General features: G+C 35.4%; 1 protein-coding gene and 1 pseudogene across 4 annotated transcripts; both read left to right on the top strand.

Annotated features, from left to right (window-relative positions):
• Positions 1-1857: 1857 nt before the first annotated feature.
• On the top strand, positions 1858-6416 carry LOC109241918 (zinc finger CCCH domain-containing protein 18-like). Of its 4 annotated transcripts, none has more exons than XM_019408745.1 (8): positions 1861-2136; positions 2966-3873; positions 3958-4125; positions 4211-4390; positions 4746-4822; positions 5013-5168; positions 5278-5374; positions 5822-6416. In XM_019408745.1, exons 2-8 carry the CDS (start codon positions 2978-2980, stop codon positions 5892-5894), a joined length of 1647 nt encoding a protein of 548 aa, XP_019264290.1. In that variant the 5' UTR covers positions 1861-2136; positions 2966-2977; the 3' UTR covers positions 5895-6416. The 4 variants fall into 4 exon arrangements, with proteins under 4 accessions (XP_019264293.1, XP_019264290.1, XP_019264291.1 ...); XM_019408746.1 differs by having other exon boundaries at positions 2969-3873; XM_019408747.1 differs by having other exon boundaries at positions 1862-2136; positions 5281-5374; positions 5822-6205.
• A 3311-nt stretch (positions 6417-9727) lies between these two features.
• Positions 9728-10770, top strand: LOC109241917 (annotated as a pseudogene).
• Positions 10771-14863: the final 4093 nt, after the last annotated feature.

Genomic DNA, 14863 nt, shown 5'->3' on the forward strand with positions numbered 1-14863 from the left:
GAGTCAGGAGATGGCTGAGTGATTCTCCCATTAACCATCCCGGCCTTGTTCTTAGCCGATAGAGCAATAAGAATATTTTTTCTCCAAGATACATACCCAGTGCCAGAAAAAGGGACAGTTACCATTGTAACTCCCGGATTATCTGATGCATGCACATACAATGGATGAGAAGGATCAATTGAGGTGTTAGGAGGAACTTCAGCAGAAATAGGTGATGATGAGGTAGAAGTCGAGTCTGGGGCCATGAGTGTAATTCAAAGTTGAGAATATAGATTGAAAACTATTTGACAACTACATCAAAGTCTTCAAACCTAATGTTTCTTATCAGTCACACAGACGACAAACCACAGAGATGAACAATTTTCAAAATTAGGGCACAAATTTGTAGAATCTATCAAATACTGTGAGAAATCGATGAGATGTTACCGGAATTCCTTGATTGAGCTCAAGGAAAGTGAAACCTGATCTTGCAGAGACAAAATTTGCAGAAAACCCCAAACATTGTCTGAATTGGCAAAATCTTCGAGGGAAGATCGTGATTGACAAAATCGAAGAAACTAAACTGATGAAATCAAGATGAGCGTTGCGGATAACTCGGATCGATGCTCTGATACCATGATAAGCTATGAAATCAATGGAGAATTTGGGAATGGATCGTGTGAGAAACCCTAGTTGTCTAAGTCGGTGAGAGAGAAAGCTGAGAGACAACAGAGTAAATATAATTCTGATCCATTAATTAAAAATAGAGTCCATCTGATGCTATTTATATGTACAGCTAAAAGTGGCTAGAATTGAAAAGTATAAAACTATCCGGACAAGGGCCGGTTCCTAAAATGTAAAAGTAAAAACTGGCCCAATATAAAGAGGCCTAATACTAGTAAACTCAACCAGGAACTGGACTTTGCATTAATACTCTATCAGTAATGAATAATGATTGAGCTGACAATTAGGCAAGATAGGGAGAAATTCAAAAATAGCCAGATTTACCACTGGTCGTTGAAAAATAGCCAAGTTTCAAAAGTCATCGAAATTTAGCCACTTTAAATTTGAGCGAAAACACTGTTCAAAATCCGAAAAAATACGCCCGCAAATTTTACGGGAGTTCCAGCAAGTATAATTGTCCAGTATAATATACTGGAGTTTGGAGCACTGGTGCTCCAGTCTCCCGCAAATTTTACAGGAATTAGCAAAGTATACCGGTCCAGCATAATATGCTGGAGTTCGTACACAAATGCACCAGAACTCCCGTATATTATACTTGACCGGTCCCTGTTGCAGCAAAATGGTGGCTATTTTTCATTGACTTGATAAACGTTGGCTATTTTTCATTGACCAGTGTGAAAACTGGCTATACCATAATATTTTAACGCAAAAGTCGCTTTTAAATATTCTGTTTGCATCCTTCACAACTAGCTTCATTCTGGAAACCACAAGTCGTCACATAATTTCAGTGAATAGTGACTTTTGACTTTGGGTTTTATCCTAAAGCTAGTCTAGAAGATGTTATTGCATTCCTGTTATATCGACAAAAATCTTAGTACTTCCATGTTTAGGATACTAATAATATTTTGTTTACAATTAAATTAAAACAGTATTTATTAGGTCTCTTTTATATTTTTCAGTTATTTGCAAAAATATTCACTATCGGTAAAAATGACCAAACCATAGCCTGGGACAAAAGACACTGCATATGCTTTTTAACTCTTTCTGGACATTGGAATCTCCGAAAGTTGTGTATGGATAATTATCTTTCCCCGAAAAAAAGAAAGAACTTTATTGTGGTAAAATTATCTGACTTGGATATCTAGTAGAGGGTAATTTAGTCAAGTTACATATTTCAAGCTGTACTCAACCTTCGTAAATCTAGGAAATTTAGATTTTGGATTGGTAACTGCTAGCTGTATTTCAAAATGATACTTATCTCAAAAGTTATGAATAATCAACTGATTTTATAATAACATAAGATCTGTTATTAAAAATTAAAAAAAAGCAATAAGTTTGAATCAGTACTTTAGCCTAAAGTATATGAAAGCAGTTGCAAGTGTTACGGTGTTTCTGTAACATTCAGAGAGAAAGAATGTCTGCTTCACTCTGACTGTTTAATTTCTTAACAGTGAAAATTGTTTCCATATAAGGGTATGTTGAATCTCCTCTTCTTCTTGATTTCTTACTCAATTTTTGTTTTCCATTTACTTTTTGCTACTATGTGTATATTATTCTGCTTTAGGACTCTGAGAAAAAGATAAGTTTTTGCATGTCTTTCTTGTTGAAATTACTGTAGATTCAGAGGTTTTGAGTCCCACAAAATTAAACTCCCTTGGCATGTTTAATTTTTGACAATCATTTGCAAATTATAGTGTGTTTTTTCTTTGTACTGTACTTGTTTTTTATGGGGTATTATAGTTGTAAAATTCTCCCGGATTTAAACTTGATAGGTTCAACCTTAAGTTTCTTAGCGTTAAAACTCGTTGTAGTTTTAAAATTACGGGTATAGAATTCAAAATTGTTGAAATTTTAGTAGTTTTTCACATTTGTATCTATGTTCCGTGTCAAAATACTTGGTTCTGTTGAACATATAAGTAATAAACTCCATCAGCCTCTGCTTATTGTATCATAGGTTCGCTTTAGTTTGGATTTTACGTGAAAACAAAAGCTATATGTGGAATTAACGAAATCATTGTTGGCGTACCTATGTGGTTGCCCGTGGCGAAGCCACATGGTCATAAAGGTGGGTATTGACCACCATTCATCAAAAAATTACATTTTGTATTTAGGTAAAATATTACGTTTTAGAGGTATATAACACATATTGATCACTTCTTTCAAATTTTCAAATTTGAACATCCTTGGAATAATTCCTAGCTTTGCCACTGGTTGTTGCCTATATATGATCATTTGGTGTACCTTTATTTGGCTTATAACTGCAATTTTTTCTTTTGTGTTCAATTTGCTACACATGATACAGTAGCTTGCTGCAATGGATCCATTTGAGGCAGCTAAACTTGTGCATGAGAGAATCCTGAGAGTTGAACCCGAGCATGTTACAAGGAAGATTATTGGCTATATTTACTTGCAAGACTTCCCCAATCAGGAAATGATTCGATTAGCATTAGGCCCTGATACCTTAATTCACAACGTGATCCAAAAGGCAAAAAATGCCCTTAAACTAAACTCAACTTCAATGTTTTACAATCCAGTTTCACCTTCTATAAATCCAGCACATATTGCAGATCCCTTAATGCAGTTTGCACACTTTTCACCTCTTTCATCTTGTTCACTTTCATCGGCTTTTGATGTAGCCTCCTCTTGTTGCGAACCTCAACTGACTGACAAACGTTTTCAGTTAACTGAAATGCCTTACTCCGACTATGAGCCTTCGCAACGGTTTCTCCAACTTGAAGAACGAACGGACTTTGAAAATTTAAATTACCAAAGTGATTACTGCTATCCAGAAGTAGCCTTTATCAGGCGCAGCAGAAATTCTCCAAGTCCGCTTAAATTTCCAGTTAAGGCTTGCCACTATTTCAACAAGGGGTTCTGTAAAAATGGTACTAGCTGTAGGTATTTTCATGCTTATCCATTTCCGGAGAGCTACCATCATATGGTTGACCCTAACTTATGTGAAAATGGTGATGAAGATCAAGTACTTTCACCTGGTTCCCTTGAGAAATTAGAGCTAGAGATAACGGAGCTCTTGAAATCCAAGAAAGGGCATCCTCTTTCAATTGCATCACTGCCCATGATGTATTATGAGAAGTATGGGAGAACCCTCCAAGCGGAAGGGTATCTAACTGAGAGCCAGAGACATGGTAAAGCTGGTTATAATTTGACAAAGCTTCTTGCTCGATTGAAGTTTGTTCGCCTGATTGAAAGGTGTTTGTTACCTGGATCTTGCATTGTTTCATTTAGTCAAACGGTCCTATTTAACTTCTAATATGTTTAGATGCTATGTTACAGGCCTCATGGACAACATTCTGTAGTACTGGCTGAAGATGCAGCAAAGTACATGGACTCTCATGGTGAAAGAAGCGATCCCGGTCCTATTGTTAGCGGTTCACGTCAAATATATTTGACATTCCCTGCTGAGAGCACTTTTACGGAGGAAGATGTCTTTGATTACTTCAAGTATGCAACCCAACATGTGATGTTTTTGTGCTTTTCCTTTTAGTTAGCGTTCAATATTTCTCTGATCTTCGGTTTTTGTTTTCAGCACTTTTGGCCCAGTTCAAGATGTAAGAATGCCATGTCAGCAGAAACGGATGTTTGGATTTGTTACCTTCTTCAGCGCAGATACTGTAAAAATGGTTTTGTCAACAGGAAATCCACATTATGTGTGTGGTGCTCGCGTTCTTGTCAAGCCTTATAGGGAGAAGTCAAAGCTATCTGAAAGGTACTCTTATAGTCTCTTGGTTAAAGTCAACCTAAATGACGGATTTTTTTTTTTAGCGCCTTGTAGGTTCTAATCATACTGCAATTCCTTAATGACACATCTCGATTGCTCGATTAAGTTGATCTTTATTCTGCATGCTTTGGTAAGGGAAGCCTGGTGTTACACTGAGAATTCAGCTTCTTCTTTTCTTCCATTTCCTTCTTGTATCTATGGAGTGAATTACTCTTGCATTTTGTTCATTTTAACTGATCTTTCCTATTGATATTAACCGGATTATAGTTTCCAGTTTAGATCTGATATACTTCTACTAGTTCACAATGGTCAAACCTGTCTAATCTTATTTCCTCTCCTGCAGGAGACACCAGGAGAAAATGGAGTCACCAATATATTACCACGTACATCATGCTGATTTGGATTCTGGGCTACAAGAAAGTAAGACAGTTGCGCTTGAAATATTGCTCATTTGTCATTGTAGACTGAATGAAATTTCTTTTCCCTGAAAGGTTTCGTTACCATGGCGTGTGGATGAACATCCATATCTGTAAAGCCATTTTATAAATCCTTCTGCATGCTCTATGCATTTGCTCTTTTATATCTAGTACATATCGTGGACTGTCAACAGGATTGACATACTCCAGACTGCTAAGGAAGCATATAATGGAAGAGCAAGCCCTTGAACTTGAGTCTAGGCGACTTGCACAGCTGCAGTTGTCGGAAAAATCCATGGCCGCCCTGTCCTATTTCGACGCTTCCATGGATGAATTTAACATTTCTCAACGTATGTATATACTCTTTTTATTGTTACTGACTTTAGCCACCTGCCTTCACTTTTTAGTACACTGATTTTCTGTACTGCAAGTGCACTGAGCGTTGTAAGTTCTTGTCAGCAGAACGGCTCAGCCATCTATCAGATGTTCAGAACAGTGGATACTCGGATGAAGACAACCCCACACATTCAGGAAGCCATTGTGCTCATGAGGAGAGGTATATACTGGAGTTATAAATTAGTTCTGATAGTCATCGACTCGCATATCTCCCAGTGTTTTCTAAAATCTGATAACAAGTCCTCTCTTCACTTTGATGTTACTTGCGTAGCAACTGAATTAACAAAAAACCTTGTCCTGATGTTTCTTTACTTTGTCTTTCCATTTGCTGTCATCTCGTTCCAAAAGTGTGCAGAGTATTTACATTGCATTATGTTCTGCATCCACATAATTGTCCCACAGAACAGGTATGTCAAATAGTTCGAAGGTAGGTCCTAGGATAACTGTGTGTGTAACATGACAGTTTTGGTTACTGATTAGGCTGTCTAGAAGTGGGGTTTTGCGAGTCATTTTTACGTTCTGAATCTCATCTACTTGTATGTCTTTGCAAATTGAACCTTGTACTTCGCTTGGACTCATTTAGTTTTTTTATGTTGTATTACTACAGCAATCAAGGAAACAACCTACCAGACAGTCCATTCGCATCTGCAGTAACGAGCAGCATATCTGCAGTCATTTAGGTCCGGTATATAGGTATACAAGTCTACTTCAAAGCCAACATCTTGAATTCGAGACAATGCAAGTCTTTTGTTCCTCCGACCCCTTTCGTTCACGAAGCTAAAGGCTTTTGCTGATGTAGTGCATATATAGATAGAGGAATATCAGAAGTAGATCCTCCACACGGCTGGGCTAAAATAACTTGGCCAATTAGGAAATATGAGATACACAAAAACGTATATGTAAGAAAGTTTACAGGTCTCTTTTGTCTCTTTTTTCTAGATGTTAGGCATAGCATAGACAATAGGATAGAGGTAGTTGTCCTTGGGAAAGAATGTAAAACTATATAAGTAATAAACTTTAGTTGATGGAGGAGATTGGTGAAGATGCAGGGTTAAAAGCATGCTCGTGATCTCTATGAAGTTTGGAAGTCTAGCTTAAATACAAGCCTCTTATCTTCCTTTTTGAGAAGAAACTTCATCACCAAGGTGCAGACATAAATTTTGTTCTGTTTGGGGTAATAATACATACTCTACTTTAATTGATTTTTTTGGCTATTTTCACGCATATTAAGGAGTTCTCTTTTTAGCACTAATTAACACTTGAATTTGTTCATTGAAAATATAATAGATACTCTAAGGGGTAGTTTGGTATGAGGTATAAGAAGGTATAGTGTTGGTATAAAAATTTAATACCACCTTAATATTTCGTTTGATTACCAAATCAGGTATAAGTTATCCCAGGATTAAAATTAACACCGGGATAACTTATACCTTATAGAGGGTTGGGTAATTAGCACCGGTATAATTTATACATTCTTCTTACAAATTATGCCATTGTCATATTTAATACAACATACCAAACAATGAATAAAAAACAATTTCAGTATAACTAATCCCAGCATAGCTTATCTCATCATAACTTATATCAGTATAACTTATTTCAGCATCAGCCGTATTCAAACCAAACGACCCCTAAGACTCTTTCCTCCAAGGGCAATTTAAAAAAAAATAATTTCTTCTTGATATCTGAAGAAATTAAATATTATGGATCAAAAAAAAAAAGAGCCAAAAAATTAATTAAAGTGGATCAAAGGGAATATAAATTAACCATAATTAAATGATAAAAGTGGCTAGATTGTTTTTGTTGGGGAGGTGTGTTATGTGTTAGTCTGTGAATAATTTAGTGCGGAGTAAAGTTAAGGTTGGCGTGTTTGACTGGTTTGTGAAGACCGAGGGAGAGGTCTCACCGCAGAGTATCCAGATTTACAAGAAATATTGATTAGTCGGACATAGGAGTGCGTGGGTTTTACTCTCTCCGGTACAAAATAAGTGATTTTTTGAATATTTTCACACAAATTAAGAAATCCACCTTTTAGCATTAATTAGCAATGGAATTGACCTTATTAATCTTTACTATCTCACATAAACACTCCTAACACATATTTCAACACCATTTACTTCAAGGACAATGTAGGAAAAAAATATTTAATTCATTCTTGAAATCTGAAAAAATCACTTATTTTGAACCACAAGAAAAAAGCCAAAAAATCACTTATTTTGGACCGGAGAAAGTAATATTTATTAAAAGTACATTATCCATGCCAAAGCAAAAATTTTTTAGATAATGATTGTTTGGTATAAATAATAATTTAAGCTATGATACGAATAATAAATATCCACCAAGAAGATTTCAAAGCACATTTAACCTTAAGCAACGGCATCACTGCCCAAACTCAGCACTAGGGACGGCGACAAAATTGGGGATAAGGGAATTATTAAATATTAAAATATGTTATTTTCATCACTATGCTAGAAGTTTTTCTCGTGTTAATTTTTCTTGTCTTACTAGAATATGACAATCAATGTATATAAGTTTTACAATGTACTATATATTTTCGGATCTGCACAAAGTAATTTTTTTAAAAAAAAAAAAAGAATTAAATTGACCACCTTTGAGATAATGTGGCACGCAACTGCCACCAGAGGCGGATCCAGAATTTAAGCTTATGAGTTCCTATAAAAATCTCAAGTTAATCTACATGATAATTGGACCAACGAACTGGGTTCAAACTAAATACTCTTAACACCTTTAATGAATTTTTTAGTACAAATATACAGTCTATGCAAAAGTTACAGGGTTTACAGAAACCTGTAACCTTTGCTCAAGTAACATCAACAACAACATTAGCAGCGTTATTCTCCATAATAACAACGTAAAATATCCTTAAGATTGTTGGAAAAAATTGGATGATTATGGAGAATAAAAGGTTTAGTTTGAGGTGTGTCAAGGAAACTGTCCTTAAGGATATTTCGCCCACACCATGATAAATAAAATTAGGCATATCCCTCAGGATTTAACAAGCTCTTCTAGTATAACTAGGAGCAGAAACAACAAAGTTTAACGAGAAGAAAACCCAACACAAACAAAAAGGGAAGAAAAGATTTTTAGCCTTTTTCACTACCAAGATGTAAAAACAAAGAAGTATAGATAGTGCAAAAGAAATGCACAATCTGATAAGAAAATTGTCTTATCCATAAAGTCTTTCTAAAGCCTACCAAACGTTCAAATACAAAAACGTTAAAATTCAAAGCCATTAAGGCTGTCAAATGCATAATTATTCTTTCCACGGTAACGTCTACCCACTAATGCGCATTCAATAATCAGATTTATTTTGTCCCAATTGAATTTAAAATTAAACTAATTTTATGTTACAAATATATTTAAAATAATTAGTCTTAGTATACGCGCGATGCGCGTGTATCTTGTACGATGCATATAAAATTATAAAAATATAAGCCCTTAAAAATAAAAAATTTCAAATATTAGCTCTTGAAAATAACAAATATTGAGCCTATTTAGTTAAAAAAAAAAAAGTAGAGGCTAAGCATGAAACAACCGAGATGATTTTGAAAGTTTAGTGTTCTTTTATATTAGATTCGTATCAAAATAATAGTCTAAATACCATGTATTCTAGACAAGTCAACCACATAAAGAAATAAATTAGCGATGAAAAAATGATGTAGTTAAATAATAAAAAATAATCGCTAGTGACAGATCAATAAAAAAAGTGACCAGCTACAACATGAATTTCGTAACTAATTCCTATTTTTAAAGGTAAATTATGCAATAAAATTTCTTAGTAATAATATTAGTTTTTTTAACACAAATTTTATTGAGGTACTTTAGGTATTTTTATAAATTAAATTAGGCAAATTAATTTTTATCACAAATTAATTATTACTTTTTTCCAAAAATAATTACTCTTCCCTAAAACCTAATGTCGTAGAAAATTTTGAGAAATAAACGAATTTAACAACCAAGCTTCTGAAAAAAATACTTTTTATTTAAATTTTAAAAACAATAAATAAATCATATGAAAGGGAGATAAAGAGGCAAAATTAGTCTTTACGATTAAACAAGGACAAAGAATTGAAATTTTATACAAAATCGTGAAGTTTCCTTGTTGGAAACTAATTAACGAAAAAAATTTCCTCCTACGTTTTTTGGATTCTTTTATTGTCTTAATATTTTGTATCCTTATTAGGAAAAGATATAAAATACTAAATTACTTAGAAAAAAACTTAGCTGATTTAGAACTCCTAAATATTTGGAAAGCTTTTTGATTTTACACTTCTATCCGATGTAAAATATATTTTTAAAGGTAAAAAAGGCGAACGATATTTCGCTAAGGGCCTTCGTGCTTTTAATATAGTATAGATAGATATAGATATAGATTACTATAATAAAGACTCATTAACATAATGGTGTAAAAATAAATCTAGACATAATTTTAAAATATTTCTTTTTGAGATATCACAAGTATTCTTCTATCATGCTCTAGATCTGCCCTTTTTCTATCATGCTCTAGATCCGCCCTGCTACGGACAAACAGAAAAATATCCAGTTGGGTGTTTCGGATGGTGGGGAGTGGATAAATATTATTACAAAGGGAAAAAGACATTAAAAAGTGACCTCACTATCCAATCATCACCTGCTTGCAGCATGTAATTAGATGTTACATTCAGTGGTTGTATTAAAATAGCTTTATTTCCTCCGTAATTGCCGGAGAAATAATGTGGTAACACTGATATTTTCTCGATCAAGAGATGATGAAACCACTATGGACCAGTTGTCATGGGCAAAAGCCCCTTTAGACAACTTGGGCCGTCGGCCTTTTGAATGGGCTACCAATTAATACTCACCTGTAAAAATGGCTATTTTGACGAGTTCTGAATGATGGATCCACGGGCCTCTAATCAATATGAAATTGCATTTTCCGATTAAAAACCAGGTCAGTGTCCCGTCGCTGACGAGTGACTAGAAAGAGCAGCAGCTAAGAGGAAAGAAGAAGGAAGATGAACACAGACATAACAGCATCGACAAAGCCCGAATACCCGGTTATAGATCGAAACCCACCTTTTACTAAGACCGTTGCCTATTTCAACACCCTCGATTACCTCCGCCTCACTACCATCTCCGGCATTTCCGTCACCGTCGGCTACCTATCCAGTATACTCCTATCTCTCTTTTATTTCTTATCAATCAATCTATCGACTGAGCTTTGTTAATGATAATTCTTTTTTGAATATGGGCAGGAATAAAACCAGGGATAGGGGGCCGTCAATGGTGACGGGAGGTTTAATTGGGGTAATGGGTGGTTTCATGTACGCTTACCAGAATTCTGCTGGCAGGCTCATGGGATTTTTCCCCAATGAAGGAGAGGTAGCCAAGTACAAGTACAAGATTTAACTACTTCACCTTTTATTTCAGAGCCCTTTTCTGGATTTATATTTTTTGGACATGTTAAGAATATAGTGGCATTTTTCTTTTCTATATGTGAACTTTGTTGTAAATTTTATTGTCAATAATATCAGTATGTGGTTACTTCGTCACTCTATAATTGCTTGTTTTGCTTCTTGAAGCTGGAGTCAGTCTGTTTCATCAGTGTATTGCCCTAAGTTTAACTTTGAATTAGAAAACTTTCCTGTTAAATTAATAACGCCGTCATGTTTGTTTTTCCACTTGGAAATGATAGAAGGGGGAAAATGGAAAGCTACCCCCAAAAAGAAAAAGAAAACATATTTAGCACTTGAACATTTATTTTCCAAGAAGCAAACCATTACTGTGAAAGTTTCTTTTATTATGTTTCATCTGGTAAAAGTGCAAAAAGAGAATAGCAACAATGACAAGAATGACGTCCATGAGAGTTATATGTAGACTTATTATGGAAGAATACTAAGAGATTGGCATATTTACGATACATCTCAGAGCAAATGCGGAACCTGTAAAAATACTCTAGCTAAATTTTATGAAGGCAGTTGTAAAAATTCAAACAAGCAATAAATCTTAACCTAGAACAGCTAAATATTCTCCATCTGCATAGTAACTCATCTTCACGAGTAGAAACAGATACTTTTGCAGGCAAAGACGGATCCAAGATTTGAACTTTATGAGTTCATATTCGAAATTCTACTACATCCCATCTAATTTACTGGCTTCAAAATCTCTTATTTGTACTTATTTTGTTGAGTTTTCTGATAAATATACAGGGTCTAAGCCAAAACTATGGGTTCAGATGAACTCGAAGCTTCTATTCCAGATACGCCCCTGTTTGCAGGGAGTCGGTTAATTGAGAAGCGGGAATGCTTCTTAACGAGGGCGTATTGCAAGCGATGACTTGCTTTTAAGTTCTTGACGCTAACACTTTTAGCTAGCGTTTGGACATAAATTTGATTGAAATTTGAAAAAAGAGTTTTTGAAGTTATGTTGAAAAATAATTTTTGAAAGTTGAAGTTGTGTTTGGACATGCATTTTATACGAAGAAAAGTTAAAGTTATGTGAGTGGAAGAAAAAATTTCAACCAAAAATTGCCCTAAACCAATTTTTGGGAACTTGAAATTTTTTGAATTTTGTTCCCCAAAGCATAATCATATTTCATAAAAAAACAAGATTTTCAAATATTTTTTGAAAAATGAAAGCCAAAATTAATGGCCGAACAGGAGCTTAGTGTAAGTCGGATATAGTAGCAAGTGGAGTCCGGAACCTAAATATTGTATTTTTGGAGTCAAAATACATTAATAGGTGTAAAAAAAAGTTACCTTTCTATGTATAGCGTCTAAATACAAGACGCTATACCTTAACGGTAACTTTTGCCGTTAAGGTATAGCGTCTTGTTTTTAGACGCTATGCTGACTGACCATTTGACGTGACTGCATAGCGTGTTCATTTTATGCGCTATACATAGCGTTTAAAAAAAACGCTATATCCTGATTATGGACCCACCAATAATTTAACTGACATAACAGTAATTTAAATGAGTATAGCGTCTATTTAAAGAACGCTATACGTAAAAAAATTTCCATATCCCGGGCTAGCCATTTCCTATATATAGTGGTTAGGATTTTAGGAAAATTCTTTCACAAAAAATTCCAACTCCCATTCAATATTTTCTTGTTGTTAAATTCTTAAGCATTTTTTTCGTAATGTCTGAAGAGCGTAGAATAAGAGTTTCATTATATTGGGGGGGGGGGGTGAGGTTGTGATGGAGAATAACTCTGTAAGGTATAGTTTATCTCCACAGGGTCATGTTAAATTACCACTTACAATGGAGTACGATAAATTGATATCGTTGTTATGCAAAAAAATGGGTGTGAGGAAACGTTCAGTGATACTTAAAGTAACCGGAAGATATCGTATTCCGTCACTCCGCAAGGGGCTGCTTTTTACTCGGAGTTAAACATCTACGATGATGAAACTTTAAGGGATTTTCTGAGGACTCCGGATGAATACCGGGAATATCTTGTAATCAAAATGTTGGATATGTACGTCAAGGTCGAAGACGTTCCAAACAATGAGGTTGCCGGACGGGTTCTGGATAACCCCCATTCATCAGGTAGTTATTCTGGAGGAGTTTTTGCCGGACAGGTTCCGGATGAAAGAGTTTTCCTTGATTTAAACTTATCCCCGCCTGCGTTTCATAATTCACAAGACGAGTGGTAAGCTTCAATTTTCCTTTGTGTTTACGATGCACATTTTTGTTGTATTGAATTTGAATTAACGCTCATATATTTAACAGGGGGTACAGGCCGGATATGAATTTTATAAATTATAAACCTAAGCATAGTTTTGGTGTGTTGGATCATGGTGGTCCATCCGGGAGCCATCAGCGAAATGAAAATGTCCATTATGGAATTTCATCACATTACGACTTGTAAGTGAAGTGATACAGTTATATGGAAAGTATTTATTAAATTCAGTATCTTATTATTTTGTTGATTGTGCAGTGAAAACGAGCAAGTTGAACCAAATGTACTCACTCAATTGCCCGAAGATGACGTATTAAATCGGGATCTGGCAGATGCACAGAGTGAGAAAGAGAACAGTGATTACGACAACAATGCTGATGAATCCGGAGACGAGACACCCTTTCCTCGTGAGGATAGTGATGAGGAGGATGAGAAGGAAGGACCTGATTTGACGAGAGAGTATTCTCCACCCCCCTAGACGAAGAGTGTACGAGTCCCAAGTGTCGTTTCATTCAAGGGAGATTCCTTACCTTGATAACTTGCCAAGCATGCCGGATGTGGAAGCTCTCACAAGGGATTTTGATGAAATTCGGACAGCAATGTGGGATGAGTCTAGACCAACGGTGCTGGCAAAGGGCATGCTTTTTCCTGATAAAGCGCGCCTAAGCAGGGCTTGTAAAATGCACAACGTAAAAGAGTGTCGTGAGATGACGGTATGGGAGTCAAGTCCGGTTGTATACAAGGTTGTTTGTCGCAGGTGGTTTTGGCCATGTCATTGGATGTTGCGTGCGAGCAAGAAGAAGACAGGTCTGTGGAAAGTGGGTAAATATATTCCCATCCACACATGCGAAATGGACACATTCAACGGGAATCACTTCAACTTGGATATTGACTTGATTTCTCTTGTTCTTATTCCACACATCGAAGAGTCATAAGGTATAAAATCAAAGAGTGCATTACAACAGTGCACCAGGTGAAAAGTGTGCGTCTCCGGTCGCCACCGCTCAATCAACGTCGTGATCAAAGCCCAGTCAACCTGTATCCGCCCGATCTCAATAATCTTATAGAATCTCGTATCCTGGAGGCGATGGACTACACGCTCGTGGAGATCTCTGGGCCTCAATCCCACAGGTCGTCCACTCTCCTAGCGCGGATAGTCTGGGACAGTAACTCTCCCTCCCATATATGGGCGGACCTATGATCGCCCTGAAGCACTAATAGCTCACGAGAGTAAGGGCCGGGATGTATAGGCGGCGTGTCCATGTCGTCAACTGTAAATTAAACAACATTAATTGTATGTTTATTATTTAATTGTGCAAAATATATATACCTATTGGGTTCCAGGCTCGATATTTGAGGCCCAGTAGCACCAAACTATCATAAATATTTATGTGTGTCAAATTCAATATTTTGATAATTTTGTGTGTCTTTGTTTAATAATTTAAATTCTTAATTTTTAATTATTTAAATTCTTAAATATATATAGCTATTGGGTTCCAGGCTCGTTATTTGAGGCCCAGTAGCAACAAACTATCATGAATATTTATGTGTGTCAAATCAATATTTTGATTATTTAATTGTACAAAGTATATATCTTCATCTACCAGTATAAGAAATACTTAAACTACAGGGATTCTACGCTAAAATACTATACAGTTTACTATGCTAGAAGTTTCTACATTTTACTATGCTAATAAATAAACTAAATGTAAACAACAAATACATTTTAATCACATAACATTCACAAAAATACATATAACATACTAGTTTCGCAAATAATACACAAAACGACATGGAAACACTAATATCTAAATTCGGATATTAACATAAAAATCTCAATTTCACATTTTTTTAGAACACATTAATCTAAGTCCGGATAAATATAACATACTAGTTTCGCAAATAAAACACAAAACGACATGAAAACACACTCAATCAACTAATATACATTATTATACAAGTTT

Source organism: Nicotiana attenuata, unplaced genomic scaffold (genome assembly GCF_001879085.1).
Source record: "Nicotiana attenuata strain UT unplaced genomic scaffold, NIATTr2, whole genome shotgun sequence".
NCBI classification, from domain to species: Eukaryota; Viridiplantae; Streptophyta; class Magnoliopsida; order Solanales; family Solanaceae; genus Nicotiana; species Nicotiana attenuata.